Source organism: Euprymna scolopes, chromosome 4 (assembly GCF_053919585.1).
Source record: "Euprymna scolopes isolate OS-2025 chromosome 4, ASM5391958v1, whole genome shotgun sequence".
Classification (NCBI taxonomy): Eukaryota; Metazoa; Mollusca; class Cephalopoda; order Sepiida; family Sepiolidae; genus Euprymna; species Euprymna scolopes.
Window position 1 is genome coordinate 168,780,027 of NC_136485.1, and position 19,313 is coordinate 168,799,339.

The 19,313-nt window shown below is 37.1% G+C and overlaps 1 protein-coding gene across 2 annotated transcripts in view; it reads right to left on the reverse strand.

Moving 5' to 3' along the window:
- Nucleotides 1-19,313, reverse strand: part of LOC145270132 (thrombospondin type-1 domain-containing protein 4-like) — a 256,325-nt gene that overhangs the window by 63,109 nt on the left and 173,903 nt on the right. For both annotated transcript variants that reach the window (XM_080125744.1, XM_080125741.1), the window contains exon 3: nucleotides 13,743-13,915. In XM_080125744.1, coding sequence (XP_079981870.1) covers nucleotides 13,743-13,915 — 173 coding nt within the window. The remainder of the gene's footprint in view (nucleotides 1-13,742; nucleotides 13,916-19,313) is intronic.

Here is a 19,313-nt window from a genome sequence, read left to right on the forward strand (position 1 = left end):
TAGAATACTTAGTTTTTTGTTTTGTTTTTCTTGCTTTTTGCGTGATAGTGCACGATACCTCTTGGATACACGGAAGCTTTACACTATCCCTGCATCAGAATCACAGGTAAAACAATTCTGGGCTCGGTGTTGCCACAAACACCAAAATATGAAAAATTTCAATTACAAATAATCCAAACCATGGGACCCAGAAGAAAGATCTGGGTGTCATGATCGACAGGTGATCCTTCGGTAGACAGCATGGGGGACCCGACCCGGTCGTCATCCTACGAATGTTGGCCAACTTTCTAGTTTCAGAAACTCAAATAACATGGACGCTGAACGGGTAAGTATAACCTCTAATTTCAGGGAACAAAATGATACCGAACAAACACAGCTCGGCCATGATAACCATCAAAAGGAAAAAAGAAACAGAAATGGACAAACAAAAGAGAATAGATTCGTAATGGAATGCTACTATAGAAGCCATCCTAAATATAGATATGGAGGTTATCGGAAACGGATGAAAGAACTATGGGACCTATCCAGTGACTTCCATACGACAGAACAAAGAATTGCGGACCAAGCAAGACTGATACTCGAGAAAGGTTGGCTCTCTAAACTAGAACTAACAGAAATTCAGCGAAAAATAAATGATGAAACTGAACAAGAAGCATCCCCCAACGGAACCGCACGTAGAGCAACCCCACAAGCTGAAGTAAAAACACAAAAGGCCCAGGACCAACAAAGAACGAAGTTTACAAACGTGGAAATCGAAAACAATGAAATAGAACTAACAGAGAATGAAGCAAATGAAATAAATAAAATAATACAGCTGATGAACGAGGAAAAAACAAAGCTCTCATCGTTAAGGAACCAAAAGCAGAAGAAATTAAAAACAGAAATAAAGAAGCTTAATAAACTCCTCCCACATATCCCAATTAATACAATCACAGACTCAAACAACCTGATTTACGCAAGCGCCAAAATGGTAAGTATGAAACTCAAATCAGAAAAACAACCTGAGACAAGCGGACCGACAAAACCTGGATGGGAAATAAGACTAGAAACCCAAATACACAAACATAAAAAAGAAACCAAAATGATCAACAGGAAGAAAGCAATGTGGAGAAAACGGAATATTAGAAAGGTAACTGACAGGGAGAGGCTAAACAAGAAACATGAAGAACTGGACCAAAAAATATAAGCAAAAGAAGCGAGATTGAGACGATATAGATATAAATCTGAACAATGCAAACAAAACAGAACATTTGAAACTAATGAAAGCCAATTCTACCAAAATGTGAACGGAGGAAAAACAAAAACAGAACAACCAAATCCGACAGAAACAAAACTCTACTGGAGTAAAATATGGGAAGAGCGACGGGATACAATAGAAATGCCAAGTGGCTGAAAGACATGAAAGAAGAGTTACAACAAATAGAAGAAGGAACAGTGAATGAAATCAGCAAGGAAACCCTAAATAAAACCATAGGAAAAATGGCAAACTGGAGAGCACCAGGGCACGACGGGATACATGCATACTGGTTCAAAAAATTCACAACCTTACACGAAAGGCTAGCCCAAAACCTGAGAAGATGTATACAGGAAGTAAGCGTACCAGAATGGATGACAAAAGGTAGAACCACACTGCTACAGAAGGATACGGAGAAAAGAGCCGTCCCTAGCAACCATAGGCCAATCGCGTGCTTATCAACTATGTGGAAGACACTGACAGCACAACTGAGGGAACAAATCTACCACTCTCTGAATAACAATGGACTCATCCCCGAGGAGCAGAAAGGATGCAAAAAGGAAAAAGGAACACATGGCCTGTTATATATAGATCAAAAGATCATAAAGGAGGTAAAAAGGAGGAGAGAGGAGAAAGAATTTAGCCATGGCATGGATCGACTACAAAAAAGCGTACGACGGGATCCCCCAAGCATGGATACTAGAATGCCTAAAAATGTATAAAATACCAAGCAGGATCACCAACGTAATAGAAAATGCAATGAAAACATGGAGACTGGAACTGACAACTGATTGACAACACACAACAGAAATTAACATACAAAGAGGCATCTTCCAAGAAGACTCACTATCACCCCTACTGTTCATCATAGCCATGATGCCCTTGAACAGTATTCTGAGAAAGTGCCAAGCCGGATACAAGTTCTCCAATACAGAGGAAAAAATGAACCACCTAATGTACATGAACGATCTAAAACTTTTGCAAGGACCGAAAAGGATCTAGAGACACAAATTAAGACTACCAGGATCTTCAGCCAAGATATCCAAACGGAATTTGGAATGGAAAAGTGCGCACAACTAGTTATAAGAAAGGGAAAACTGGAAACGACAGAAGGCATGGAACTACCCAACCAAACAGAAATTAGGGCACTAGGGGAATAAGACGACTATAAATACTTTGGAATTCTGGAAGCGGACACCATCAGAGCAACAGAAATGAAAGAGAAAATTGGAAAGGAATACCCCAGGAGAACAAGAAAACTCCTGGAAACGAAATTATATAGCAGAAACCTAATAAAAGGTAGAAATACATGGGCAGTATCACTAGTGAGATACCCTGGGTCATTTATAGGGTGGACAAAAGAAGAACTGAGACAACTCGATCAGAAAACCAGGAAACTCATGACTATGTATAATGCACTACACCCAAAGGAAGATATTGACAGACTCTACGTGAAAAGGAAAGAGGGCGGGAGAGGACTGATCTGTATAGAAGACTGTGTGAAGGACACGAAAAAAGACTAGAAGCATACATAATGCAAAACACTGAAAGGATAATTATGGCAGCGAGAGACACTGAAAAAAACCCAACAAAATAGAAAACAGAGAGACAAACGACAAAACGAGAAAAGAGAAATAGGAAGAGAAACAACTCCACTCCATAAGAATGACAAAAGATGAGAATAACGAAAACACCTGGACATGGATGCGAAACCAAGAAACTGAATCTCTAATAACTGCAGCACAAGATAACTCGATAAGAACCAACCATATCAAAGCAAGGATCGATAAAACGCAAGAAAACAGCAAATGCAGACTATGTGGACAAAGAGAGGAAACGATAAACCATATAGTAAGTGAATGTAGAAAACTGGCCCAAAAGGAATACAAAAACAGGCATGACCAAGTGGGGAGGGCGGTACTCTAGGAATTGTGCAAACGACTGAATTTTGAGCATACAGACAAATGATACAAGCATAAACCCGCAACAGCACTCGAAAACGAGAACCACAAAATCCTATGGGACATGGACATACAGACGGACAAACCCATCCAAGCAAGAAGACCAGATGTCGTAATAATTAACAAGAAAGAAAAATCCTGTCAAATCGTAGACTTTGCAATCCCAGCTGACCACAGGGTGAGTATAAAAGAATATGAGAAACAAAGCAAATACACAGAGCTAGCCAGAGAGTTATAAGGGATTTGGATGATGAAGAAAATCAAAATAGTACCGATAATCGTAGGAGCACTAGGAACAATTCCGAAAAACTTCAAAAAAAGAATGTCAGAAATTGGAATCAGAGGAATAACTGCAAAAGTACAACGACTAACGATAATGAAAACGACTGAAATATTAAGGAAACCCCTTGAATGCGGAGAATAATACAAGAAGACAATATAACGAATAAGCGTTACAGGGAATGAAGAACACTGAAGCTGCATATCTACAAGTTCTACACCCCCATCATGCACCCCCATCGTTTCATCACCGTTCCCCCAATAAAAAAGTGATACCAAAGGGCCGAGAAGGGTCAATAAGAACTGAAAGACCGAGGAGCGAGCGCTAACCTGACCTCGGCTGGACAAGCGCAAAGAGAACTGGGACCTTAGAGAGGCTGAGTGCCACTCAAATTCCAGTATAAACCAATGGCCACTACCAGCGAAAAATCAATGGTAAGGGCTGTTGCGATGATGCCAATTCATTTGCAAATGCTATCCAAGGAGGTGAAGAGAGCCGGACGTCTGAGGAGACTTGTTGTCACTCAGCTTCCAGAGAACACCACAGGTTTCCAATCAGATCGTTTGTTGACTTGTGTGAAAGCTCCATGTGAGCCGACGACGACGACGACGACGACGACGACGACGACGACGACTACTACTACTACTACAACAACAACAACAACAACAACAACAACAACAACAATAATAATAATAATAAGAAGAAGAAGAAGAAGAAGGAGAAGAAGAAGTTATTAACGCTATTCCTACTTGTTTTTCTGATATATGTTGCGAAGTCATCCATTTTTAACTCGCATCATAAATCATACAAAACATCGATAAGAGATTCCTCTCCACCCATTGCCCTAGCAGACCTAAAACTCTATTAAAACAAGTCAATACCTACGGGGGTAAGGTAAAAGTAGATTGAAGTAAATAGACCTTAACTTTCCTTGTAATGGAATGAATGAAAGAAGGTTTAAAAAAAAGAAAAAAAAAAAAAAGAAAAATAGTTGGATTAAAAAAATATTTTCATTAATTTTATTATTATTTTATTTCGTTATTTTTTTAACGCTAATTCTGCTTGGTTCTTCGTAAAAAAAAAAAGAAAAAAAAAAGAAACGCAACATGGAACTAAAAAAGGTGAAACCGCAAAATTATAAGTATCGTCATCCTCTAAAATAGCCGCGAAGTGTCAAGGAGGGTAGAAAGACCGAGAAGGGGAAGTACTAATCAGACCTCCACTAAATGTGAACTGAGATCTTGAGTAAGCTTGTTGCCACTCAATTTCCAGTGAGGACGAATTGTCGTTGCTAATGAGAAGTCAGTGATAAGCGGTTGTGGTAATGACGTAAATTCATTTGCAAAAGTTATCGAAAGAGGTGGACAGTACTGTAAATCTGAGAGGACTTGTTGTCACGTGTTTCCACACGTCTGAATATACTATATATCACATTTCAAGTTTGAAGATAAAAAATTCGCTGGGTATATAGGTTGAGAAATGTCCTCACACCAACATTCTCACTTTTATAAATAGATTCATCACCATACAACTACTCATTTTCTAACAATTCATTCATACAAGTAAAACGTTTACTTAAAAAATGGTTTCCAGCATTAAATGACTGTAACAGGTGGTATGCATTTCTAATATATTAATGAAGATTTACTATCTGAAGCCGAAACTATACTATTACTATGTTCGAATGATCAATTCAGTTTACTATTCAGTATATTATAATTAATATATTATTTTTCGATGCTTAATTCAATAGGGGAGAAGGCATTATTTGCTCTTTTTTTTGGCCTCGTTTACAGAGATGAGGAGGTAATGTAATATCTTTCATGATACCATCTTCCCCATGCATCACCTCCTCCCTTTTACGGGGAAGAGGAGGTAAGTAGTATCTGTTCTGTTGTAAAGATACTATCCTCCCCAGGCATTACCGCCTTCTTTTTTGTGAGGGAGGGGGCATATTGTAGTAGCTATTCTGTTGGTATAATACTATAACTACCCAGGCATTACCGTTTCCTTTTAATAGAAAAAGAGGGAGATAGTGTAGAATCTATTCTTTTGCCATGAAACCATCTTCCCCAGGCATTATCTCCTCCCTTTTGTGGAGAGGGTAGGTATTATAGTATCTGTTATGTTAACATTATACCATCCACCCGCGTATTATCACATATGAGGGTCAATGTCGTATCTGTTCATTCGTTATGATGCCACAATCCCAGATATTATTTCCTCTGTTAAGAATATAGTGTAGAATATGTTTGTTTGTTATTAAACTAGCAGATGTACGCAACCAGATAGAACCTATTGTTACTAGTTATTGTAATAGACAAAAAAATACCTATACCATAGTCGACTAGGGTAAAACATCCGCAGGAACCTCTTGATTCCAACTATACAATTGAGCTTACTAGGTTGGTTGGTTGTTTTTGTTTTACGGCATATCATGCAGGGGGGGGGCAGTCGGTGTATTCTAATGCCCTACCGACAGGGCCGAGTTTACTAGGAGACGATGTGTGAACAGACAAACATCCTAACTTTACGTTTCTGATATTTTTTAGCTGAGAATTAGTTATTCATATTATTTTCATATTTTGGACTACTATTCTCATCTTGAATCTTATTTGCACAACGTTTCCGTCGATGTAACCTATGACTTTCTTCAGGTGTATCGTGTCGAATTCGAAACTCTGCGAGGTATTTCAAACGGAACCATTTATTTAATCCACGGGGTCGGGATAGCATGCTCTGGTTCCGTCCGCCATGACTGATTGAGTGTCGCCTGCACTGAGTATTGAAACTTCAGGATCCTTCTGTGTGGTGGACAAAATACTTGATAAATTCATTACTAAGTGACACTCTTCCGGAGACTGAAGATTCAATCTTTGATGAGGGCGACACTCAAAATACAAATACAAATTATCTCTATCCAGTCATGACTGACGGAACGAGAGCGTGTTACCCCTGTGAATTAAATAAAGGCTTCCGTTCGAAATGCCGGCCAGATTCCAGAGTTCGACAGAAAGATTCCCAAGTTCAACAAAAAGATTTCTGAGTTCGACAAGAAACTCCCGAGGAAGGTCGGAGGTTATATCGACCGAAACGTAGTGAAAATAACACTCAAGTAGTCCGAAAAATCGAAATAATATAATTTAAATGTATATATTAGGTGTTATGTATTTTATTGCTCTTGCTTTTTATTTAGAATTTTACGAGAAAAATAATACAATATTAATTGTGGAGTAAGAAATTTTTACTATCCTTTAATCCCACTAATCCGTGTTTTTTTTTTTTTTATATTAACACGTTTTTGTTAAATCGTTTGATATAAGAATAATTACACGGTATTTAAAGTAAAAATTTGTAAAAATTTACATTTTTGTGGGGATTTGTAGTTCAACTCGAAAAGTGCAACCGACTTATCGCTTTTTTTCTGTTCGTGTGACCTTGTGTGACCTTGTTTTCGCGCAAAACTGGAGCATTGATGGGATAAACATTAAAGTGCGCCCTTTCTTTGTTCGTAGCTAGATTAAATCTCTTGTGTCAGGGTCAGTAGCGATGATAGCTCGTACGGCGTTTTCTAAGCATCGTTTGGTTTCACATTTTTCTATCCAGACAAGTTTTATTTATCTCCACACAAGGACAGCTTTGATATACACCGATTCTCATCAAATCATCAAAGTTGAGCAACGCTGAGTCTGGTCAGTACTTGGATGACTATTTGGTAAATACTAGTTGATGCAAGCAAAACGCTCTACTCAGATGTATGAATAAATATCAGATGTGCCGTGGAGTATAACCGACGACAGATTAGTCTCCTGTCATGGGCATGATTAAGACCATCCATTCGATTTAACGCTTTAAGACCACAAATATATGCGATTGAGGATCGTTTGTGAATTTCATATTCTTTCGAAACTTACTCTTTTGGAGTAAGTCGGTTCAACCCGCCTAGGGTGAATAAGCATCGAACCTAAGAGACTTTCTCGCTGAAACATGAACTACTACTACTACTACTACTACTACTACTACTACTACTACTACTACTACTACTACTACTAATAATAATAATAATAATAATAATAATAAAAATACAATATCTAAAATCTTTAAGTGTACGATTACTGTAGCAAGGTTTGATGTGTGATTATTTAAGCAAGGAAATTAAATTTCCCATTAGAGACTAAGTTAGGTTGACGTGTAAAGAAAGTTGCGTTATGGTATGTTGTGGAGAAGCTGGAGAGTTTCCATACCTCTTTAAACGACAAAGAACTTTTTGTAGCTGAGACGGGAACTACTACTACTACTACTACTACTACTACTACTACTACTACCAAATAGCTATAAGTTTTAAGTGAACGTAAAAATAGTAGATACAAAAATATTGATATCAAATATAAGCAACAAAACCCCAATAACTATAATAAAATTAAAAATAGAAGAAAAAGAAATATAATCTGGTATACGGCGCCATACAATCAAATGTTAAAAACAAAACTTGGCAAGAAATTTCTAGATCTTATCGAAAAGCACTTCCCCGCAACCAATCCCTTACACAAAATTTTCAATAAAAATAACCTAAAGTTATCCTACAGCTGCTACGGAAATTTAGAGATGATAATTAAAGCTCATAATAACAAAATATTAAATAAAAGCAATGAAAACAACAACCAAATAAACAATAAAAAAGTGGACACCATGACAAAAATAAAACTAACACAAAGGACACATATATAACTAGTAGAAATAATAATAATAATAATAATAATAATAATAATAATAAACCATTATTATTATTATTATTATTATTATTTCTACTAGTTACATATTTGTCCTTTGAGTTAGTTTTATTTTTAACGAAACGACAACCATACTAGAAATAAAAATAAAAATACTAATAACGAACAAGATAAATGCAACTGTAGACACCGCACACTTTGCCCACTTCAAAATAAATGTCTAACCAAAAGCTTAGTTTACCAGACCACAATATTTGCGAAAGAAACCCCGAATCACAAGAAATATTACGTAGGTATGACTTCCTTAGATTTCAAAACTCGATATTATGACCACAAAAGTACATTCAATAAAAAAAAAAACGAATGAAAACAATCTAGCAAACAAATACTGGGAACACAAGGAAAGCGGACGGTCGCCTGTAGTCGAATGGAAAATATTAAAATCAGCAAACACATGTAGAGACCAAGACAATCCATGTAGATTATGTCTTAATGAAAAATTTGCTACCCTATACTTTAAAGAACCCCAGCATCTATTAAACTTTAGGAGAGAAATAGCGAACAACTGTGTTCACAGGATAAAATTTACTCTAGGATAGAGATACAAAATAATTTTAAAACTAACAATAACAGTAGAAAATAAACAAGTAAAGTAATAAATATACATACATACATTTATGTATAAAAAAAACATTTAACCTAGATTTAGGGTCTGTATGTGACCTCCCTAAATCTGGTAGACTCCGTAGGGCAAGAAGTTATGAAAATCGTCAGAGATTAGCAGAGAGTGTGGCTGAGGATCCATCCACATCAGTAAGAAGGAGATCAACTCAAATTGGAGCATCTCGATCAATGTGGTTCCAGCAGGATGGTGCAACACCGCATACGGCACGAGAAACATTAAATCTGCTCCAGGACATATTCGGCAACGAATAATTTCCCGTGATTATGAGATAAATTTGCCACCCCGCTCGACAGATCGTACATGTGCAGATTTATTCCTTTGGGGTTACCCAAATGAGCGGGTATACACAAACAAACCAGCTACAATAAATGCCCTTAAAAAAATATAGAGGAAGAAATTAGGGCCATAAGCCCTGAAACATTAAGTGATGTGCTGGACAATGCCCTGCAGAGAGCACAAGAGTGTGAAAATGAAAATGGTGGGCATTTGAGTAACATCATTTTTAATAACTAAAATTAGACCTTGTGAAAAACATACCCTAGATTAAGTTGTGTAAATAAAATTAGAATAAGTAGACTATGATATTTTACTATATCTCAAAAAATCACGGAGAGGCTCATCTACCTACATATGAAAATTGGTAAGCATAACTTAAATATTGAGGAAGTTAATCAAATTTAAAATCCGTTAGCTTCTTTTGGGACACCCTATATATATATATATATATATATATATATATATATATATATATATATATATATATATATATACTAGCATGGGTGCCCGGCGTTGCCCGGGTGTTTGGAGGTGTATGCTGAGCAAAAAAAAAGGGGGTAATTTTTTAAACTTTGACCCCTATTATGAACCCTGAAAATTTATTGTTTTGGGCTCAAATCAAGTTATTAAGTTAGATCCATGTCCACGGAAGCTATATCTAAAATTTCAAGTGTGTAGACCCAAAATTGTCGGAGAAGTTTGGTAGAGTTCTCAAAACTCAAATCGTTGAACTTTGACCCCTTAATCGCCAAATTTCTGGCTAAAAACCGATCACATAGATTTTTCCAAATCTCAGTACCCTGTATATCAAATTTCGAGTCTGTAGACTAAAAATTGACAGAGTTATTTCGTAGGGAAATGTACACAGACACACACACACACTTTCACTTTTATAGATATATAGATTTAAAATTTGAGTCTGACGGAATGACAAAATTATATTGCAAACCGATATATTAAACAAACGAACTTCAAAGAGACAAATGAACACATAAGTAAAAACAATTTGTATTAGAAAACATTTATTATTCCACGTCTTTTTTTACAGACCTGACGACTGAGGTTCGCTCTTAATAAAAAATGTTTTTTATAGTCTTAATTTTGACTTCCTTTTTCATAAAAAGCTAAAAAAAAATCCAGAAAGAAAAGAAATTTAATTTTATTTTTTCATTAATTTCTTTCTGTGCAAAGCAATTCTTTCAAACTTACTCTGTTTCCAAAATGTTTTTATTTTATTCCCCTCCCCCTTCATTCATTTTCCTCCGCATCCTGGCAAGTATTAAAATAAACCATTCATAATATTTATTTATGGATTTATTTACTTATCATTTCTTTTGTATCGGTAAATGAATTCCATTTAAAAAAAAAACTGTAAAAGTCACGTTAAAGGTGATTAAGTTGGACAGTAAGTAAAAATTTACCCTTTTTACTTTTATACGATTTCTGATCACTTTGAAAAAGGTGTGTGTGTGTTTTAAAAATGTTTTTTAACTGCTATAATCTCATTTATATATATATATATATATATATATATATATATATATATATATATATATATATATATATATATAACAACGTGAGTATTCATATCGTGGGTTTGTATTACTGTACACATAGATTCGAAAAAATAGTCCAAAACAAATATATAAATAAATGTTATCAAACGCAAGATAAGTTACTTTTCTACCTAACTGGATATATTTTTTGTGTTTTTATTCAATGTAATATATTTATTCAGCTCGAAAAACATACAGTGTTTACCGATGTGTTGGAAAATTCAAGATGGCGTCTCACACCCTCTTTAACACCGTAAATTTGGGAAAAGGTGTTATAAATAAAAAAAACTATACAAAATACTATTAAAAACCCGCCGAATATATGTCAACCTATGTCACGGTAACATATATTGAGCGAGTTTTTAACAGTATTTTAACAGGGCACATCGTAAAAACTGACCCATTAATTTTCCTGTAGTAAAAACTATATAGTTTTTAAACTTTTAAAACTGTACATTATAAAAAGAAAACTGTTCGAGTGATTTTTTTTTTATATGGGTGTCACCACTTATCAAGGCCCAGAGGCCACTCAAGGATAAGGGTTAATAGGTATACATTAGTCATTGTGATTTTAGCATAGTAAACAGTGGGAATTTTGTAACTTGGATTACTTGAAAAAGAAAACTGTTCGAATGATTGAAAATGAAAACAAAATAACAATGTAAATATATTGATAAGAAAAAAACAAAAACAAACGAAGTTTCCGTTTCAGGAACCCGAGTTTAATTTTATGTCGTAATCATTCAACTCGTTAGCGGTTTTATTCAGCGATTAGGGATAACCATACGACATATCTAAATACCAAAGCGATTTTTTTTTAATTTTTTTTTTTTTTATTAAAACTAAACCTGTTTAGTTTTAATGAACCAATTTTTTTAAAGCCAACACTTTAGTTATTTTGAGAGCGTGCAAGTGCAACTGCACCCGAAAGGTTGATTAGGAAACTCCAAATCCTTTTATGACTCGAAAAAAAAAGGGCTTTTTATCGGCTTAAATGATAAACTAATGTTAAATATTAGTATTTAATATAATGAGATATCAATCTACACAATTTGCCATCGATTCTGAAATAAAATGAAATCCTGACATTGTGATCATTTTTGCAGGTGTTATGTGCCAAATATTGAAATAAGAATGTTTAAATTCAATTATTGTAATTTAAGTCTTTAATTTTAAAGTCGATTTTATTTATAAAATATCTTTTTTAGAAATCAATCTCAAAAACAATCTGAACAATAAATCTCTTTTGTTATGGCTAAGTTTTTGTCAAGGGTAGAAATTATAATAGACAAGTATTCATCCATGATGACATTTTACCGATTTCCTGGTTTACAGGTATTCTTGCTAAATTTCTTCGAAAGAATTGACATAAACAATACTTCAACTAAATACGTATATTTCATGCAATAATGACTTTTGTTTCTGACTTTTCTTAAACTAAACATAAAACATCGGTTAGGGTTAGTTTAACATTCTGTAAAAGTACCTTCCGTTTTTTTTTTGTTTTTTTTGTACTTCTGCAGAGAAGGTAAAAAACCGATAAAAACTGGATATATTTTTCGTGTTTTTATTCAATTTAACATGTTTATTCAGCTCGAAAAGAATACAGTGTTTACCGATGTGCGTCTCACACATTCTTTAACACCGTAAGTTTGGGAAAAGGTGTTATAAATAAAAAACTATACAAAATACTATTAAAAACCCGCCGAATATATGTCAACCTATGTCACGGTAACATATATTGAGCGAGTTTTTAACAGTATTTTAACCGGTTTTTTATTTATTACACCTTTTTCCAAACTTACCGTGTTAAAGAGAGAATCGGCCGCCATCTTGAATTTTCCAATACATCGGTAAACACTGTATGCTTTTCGAGCTGAATAAACATGTTAAATTGAATAAAAACACGAAAAATATATCCAGTTTGGTAGAAAAGTAATTTATCTTGCCTTTGATAACATTTATTTGTTATATATTTGTTTTTTGGCAACTTATTCGAATCTATGTGTACAGTAATACAAACCCGAGATGAATTTAAGACCACGAGTGAAATGAGAAAATGAAGAAAATCACATTTACTGTGTGTAAGTCAGCGGGTTTGGTTGCCATAACAACGTGACGGTAGTGAACGTGTGTGTGTGTGCGTGTGTGCGCGTTTCGTGTAGTTTAGTTTCGTATAATAGTTTCGTATTTTTTTAATTTGTAAATAACAAGTTATTAAAAAATTAAACCCTTCTAAGATGGACAATAAATAAAGCCATAATATTTTATGGTAAAGGTAAGAGCGTAGAAACGATTGTTTTTTAGGAGATGTGATTATTGGATTAACCAATCAGAAATCGTCTGTGGCACACACATCTCTGTTTTTATAGATATATAAAATAAAATAAAATAAAATAAAATAAATAAATATATAGGTCGAGGTAATTAGTTAAAGAGATTTAATATAATGTGATATATAGATAGATAGATTAAATGTTAAATAGATTTTGTAAATAGTACAGTTGAAATGATTAGAATATTTCCAATATGTAATAAGGTCGAGGTAATTAGTTAAAGAGATTTAATATAATGTGATATGCAAATGAGCATAAGTCATTCGATATGGGGGTGGTTTGTAGAATAGTATATAAAGAAATTAGGCAAAGATTCTTATGTCTCCTATAACAGAAACATCCTAAAATGGGTTCTAATGTTTCTGGACCAGGAGAGATCTACCCTCTTACCTCCTTTATATTTCGTTGATGATGGAGAGCTGTACACACAGACAGAAACACACGAACCCTATTACTTTATAAAAATATATATATATATATATTATAAATGATTATTTGTATACCTACCGTGTTTGGCTGTGGACATAATTATATATGCATATATATGTAGTTATTGGATTCTTCAGAAGTCCAAAAATTGTGTCTAGAAATATTAGAAAAAGATAAAACACACGTATAGCCACACTGATATCTTTATAAAACGAAACAGCTCTTGTCTGTGAAGGTATATATGTTTTTTATTACCTTAACGATGATGTCTTCAGTCAAAGGTCCATCTGCAAATAAGCATTCGCCAGGACACGAGTTACCTCTTTCCCTTGAATGGTAGAACACTGTTCCGACGCCTGAAACGCGATTATTGCGTTGTTTTTCATCGGTTTCACTGAGAATGTTATCACCGTGTTTAGTTTGAACCACTGTAAAAAAAAAAAAAAAAAAAAAATGAAATGTTGCAGTTGCTGATTTAGTCAAGACACTTTGCCTTGGTTATATGATTATCCATATCCGACGATTTTAAAAAAATTTCATGAATAATTTATGTGATTAAAATTTCGGAATGATTTTGCGTCCTCCTTTGAAAAAAAGACAAAAACAAACAAACAAACAAACAAACAAACAAAAACAAACAAGGGGAGATAATCTTGTATTTATAATTATAGACTATTTCGTTTGCATAAAAGTTACTTTTTTTTTCTAAAGATGGCGTCTTTTTTAATATTATTTCCGTCGAATAAAAAACATTTTTTAAACGAATGAAATTGGATTATATTTTTCTTTTAAAAAAATATGTAACAACGATAAACAAAAAAAAACAAAAAAACAAAAAAAAACTGAGGTATAAAGATTAAGCATTACATTTTGTAGGATTTTGGAATTATGTCACTCCAAATATGGTACTATATGCCGTGGAAGTAACCCATTTTCGTATTGTAGATCAGACGCCACTAAATGCGGTGCCGTTTGCCGTGGAATTCGTCGTAATAATTGTAGTCAAATGCAATCGTTTTACGTTCACGCGTTGTTTAAAAGATTCGCATAACTTTGATGTCGACATAGCTCAGTTGGAAACTATGCTGGGCAGTCGGCGGACGGTAAACATTATTTACCGCTTGTATCAAAGAAAAATAATGCATGTTATAAAATCAAAAAATTGAAAAAGAAGTTGCATTTACCTTTTATTTACCTTTTATTTACCTTTTATCACGCCATTTTTTTTGTTGTAATCATGCTTAAATACATTTTATTGTCTTTTAATGGATTGATAGTTGCTATTTCTTCTGATGAGTTAAGGACAGAAGAGATTCATTGATTGACATAATAATTAAATTAATGATTTTGCGCTACGAAACAGTTGCTGTCAAGAATTGTGAATGTAAACGTAATTAAAGGAATAAATTGTAAGATGGTCAACATCATGAAATTTGGAACATAGACTTTTGTGCAGAATGGTTAACAGTCGAGAAATCGTAAACAAACAAAATAATACAACAAATCGCTTATCAAATGTGTGGAGAAATGCGTGACTTACCTGGATAGACCACGTGCGGGTCGGTCACCAAAAATAAATAGAAAGAAAGAAAAGAAATGGTCAAGACTCTTATTTATAGAGTAGTGATCACGTGAGTTAGAAGAATATGCAAATAGAGGTGAACGATTTTGCGATATAAAAAGCCTGTGTTGTTAAGAGGAGGGGCAGACTGTTGGCAGAAGTCAGTGCTGTCAGACGTGCTTTAGAGTTTTGTTATTATATGCTGTGTTCGATTGTTGGGAGAGAGAAAAGAGAAGAGGAGGAACCAAGAAGACATTCTGCAGATACTTGACTTTGTGTTGGTTTTAAGCTATTTCGGCGCTTGGTGTGCGGTTACTAACAATGGACAGATTCGACATTCGCTTAATACCCGAGTTCGACGGATCTACCACTGGACCGGCTGTCGTTGAATGGATTGAAAAGGCAGAGAAAATCTGTAAACTGTGCAAAATTAAAGAACCAGCCACAGTTATCCCTTTGAGGCTAACCGGAGGGGCCTATGCAGTCTACCAACAACTCGGGGATGAACCAGACTGGGATGAAATCAAGCAGAGGCTGTATACAGCGTTTGGTACAGATCCATTTGTTGCGTGGCAACAGTTCACGAGCCGGACACTTCAACCCAAGGAAACAGTCGACGTGTACCTAGCCGACCTGCGAAAATTATCTGTACCGTTTGGTGGGGTCAACGATAAAATATTAAGCTGTGCTTTTTTGGTAGGCCTACCCGAGGAGGTCAGTAAACTGTTGCGGGCATCATCAAGAATCGATGAATTGTCAACTGATGAGTTATTGGCCCGAGCTCGAAACATCTGTAAGGAACAGGAACCAATTGCAGCAGCAGCTCGTTTTCGACATGGAGGCAATGTGGACTCTCTTCCAGATAGTAATAAGCATGCCACCCCAGTGTGCTATAAATGTGGGGAGGCCAATCATTTTGCTAAAGAGTGCCGGAGTGATAGGAGAGGTGTATATCCACAATCAAAGAGACCAGTGCAATGCTATCGCTGCAATAAGTTTGGGCACATATCTCGCAACTGTTCGGGAAACGAAGTTGGGGGCAAGGTACTATCGCTACCCTTGCCCCCTGCCAACCAATAAACACAGGATTGCCTGTCATTAGCGTTAAACTTGATGATGTGCAGTGTTCAGCACTTATAGACACGGGGTGTTCCCGGTCTATAGTTAGTGCCCATTGCTGTCCGGTGTGGCGGAGGAACCCAGTTGGCGTTATGACCATCAATGGCTTATCACGGGTATGTTGTGGTGAAGGGACAGTCACAATCTGCACTGAGAAGGGTGACACAGCTAAAGTTGACGTTCTGGTGATGCAGGAGAAACCCCTTGGCTACGACATGTTGCTTGGAATTGATGCAATACAAGCACTAGGAGGCGTTACAATCACAGCAGCTAGAGGTATCAGGCTTGGAGAAGGGAAAGATGTCTGTGCAGCCATGTCGATTGAAGAAAAGGACTTCTGTGCTACATTTGATGACAACGAAAGGGTGTGGACTGCAAAGTGGAAATGGGCCATGGGCCAGGAACCAGATCGGCTGTGCAACACGATTCCAGAGTATGCAGTTTCTACCAAGAATAGGGCCGCATATGAAGAAGAACTTCAGATGTGGATTGACAACGGTTGGTTAATACCATACCCACAGGAACGTCTGGGACCACCCAAGGGATTAATTCCGCTCATGGCTGTTGAACAACCTACCAAAGAAAAAATTCGTCCCGTAATGGATTACCGAGAGTTGAATCGGCATGTTGATGCGTTTACCGGAAACGCAGATGTGTGCGCTGCTAAACTGAGAGAGTGGCGTCAAAAAGGGAGCAATGTAGCACTTCTGGATCTAAAGAGGGCCTACCCGCAGATACGTGTCCATGAGTCATTATGGCCGTTTCAGACAGTACTACTCAAGGGAAAACTATATTGTTTGACACGTTTGGGTTTTGGCCTAAACGTAGCACCCTTGATTATGACAACCATTATTAAAACTGTTTTGATGCAGGATGAGACCACAGCAAAAGCTGCTTCAGCCTACATAGATGACATCTATGTTAATGAGGACATAATGTCTGCGGATGCAGTTCGAATAAAACTGAAAGCGTTTGGGTTAATAAGCAAAGACCCTAAGCGCCTAAAGGATGGAGTGCCCGTGCTAGGCCTCGAGGTCTGGGAGGAGGGCAATACGTTGCGATGGAAACGAGGGAGCCCACTTCCAAAGTTACCCAATGTATTAACAAGACGTACTGTGTTTTCTATCTGTGGTAAATTGGTAGGACATCTACCTGTCTGTGGATGGCTCCGATCGGCAACAGGAGTGGTGAAAAGACGAGTGACTACAGTAACAAAAGGATGGGACGATGTTGCGGATGATGATTCTCTCCAACAAATAATGGCTGAAATGTTGTCCAGAGTGCATAGGAATGACCCTGCCCGGGGTGAGTGGCAAGTGTCTGGAAACGAACTAAATGCATGGGTTGACGCAAGTTCGTTGGCTACAGGTGTCGTGTTGGAGCAACTAGGTGTTGTTGTGGAAGATGCATGCTGGCTTCGTCCGAAAAATGATGCCCAACATATAAATTTGGCAGAACTTGATGCCACGTTAAAAGGTCTTAATCTCGCATTGCAATGGCAGACTAATGTTGTGCATCTCCACACTGACTCATTGTGTGTTTACCATTGGTTAACCGACACCTTGACTGGAAAGGCTCGAGTTAAGACTAGAGCTGCAAGTGAAATGCTAGTACGAAGGAGACTAGCAATAATTAAGCGTCTAGTTGACGAATACAGCTTGCAGGTAGACATTACGTTAGTCTCGTCGATGCAGAATTTGGCTGATAGCTTGACTCGAGTACCAAAGAGGTGGATCGATGCAATGAGGCAGGGATCCGATCTTCAACAACAAACATGCGCGACTGTAACGGATCAATTAACACCTGACCAGATCCGTATGATACACCAGCAGATTGGACATCCTGGAATTCAGAGGACTGCATATTTTGTCCGAAGAGTATGCCCTGCAACTACAAAAGCATCAGTGAAAGCAGCCATACGTTCGTGTGAAGAGTGTCAGAGAATTGATCCGGCACCATCCCAATGGCAAAAAGGGAAGCTCGAGGTGGAGGGCAACTGGCAGCGAGTAGGGATGGACATAACACATTATGGGGGCAAACATTTTTTGACCATGACGGATTGGGGCCCGACGCGTTTCACAATATGGCGCCTGTTGACACGACAGGATGCAGCCAGCATTATACAACAGTTGAGAGCCGTCTTTTTTGAACGTGGTGCCCCGATTGAAATTCTGACTGATAATGCCGCCACATTTCGATGTCAAGAATTTCAGAAATTCGTGCACGAATGGGGGATTAAAATGCATTATCGGTGTGTATATTATCCCGAGGGTAATGGTATAGCAGAACGGTGTCACCGCACCATCAAAAGAATTGCAGCCAGGACGCAGTGCTCTATTCCAGAAGCTGTGTACTGGTATAATATAACACCCAAGGACAATGCAACACCAGCAACTGCACCAGCCAATGGGATTTACCAATATGAACAGCGTGTGAAAGGAGTTGATGCCATACCATCAGTGGTGAGTGTTGTCAATACACCATATCAGGTGGGAGACCTTGTTTGGATAAAACCCCCAAATGCTGGGTGCACTACGAAATTTTTCCGGGGAAAAATAGATGAAATCATAAGTCCTCAGACCATGTTGATTGGTGGCATACCACGTCACGTAAAAGATATCCGCCCTTGTTATACCTCTTCTGATTCTGAGGACGATGAGGAGGATCACACACCGTTCAGAGATGATCCTGATCACTTACTGCCCCTTCAGGTGAGCATAGAAACACCACCAACAGAACCAGATGAGGGAATGATGGGACATACTGATGACAATAGTGAGGAGAGCGATGGACACAAGGAAGTAATGCCTCATCGAAATACTCGACAGAGACGAATACTGCCCACCCCCCGTGATTGCGAAACCCAGCGAGAAGGGATGATGGAGCATACCGAGGAGATAACGCCTCCGATTCTTCGGAGAAGTACCCGACAAAGACGGATACTGCCCCCCTGCCCTGATTGTGAGACACCGCCTATGGAACCACGAGACGGGATAATGGAACAGACTGGTAGTAATGATGGTGGTAATGAAGAAAACAGCAATGAGGAAGTGCTTCTTCGAAGGAGTACCCGCCAACGACGATTGCCCGCATGTCCTGTTTGTGATCATGAGATCAGGGGGGAGTGTGGAGAAATGCGTGACTTA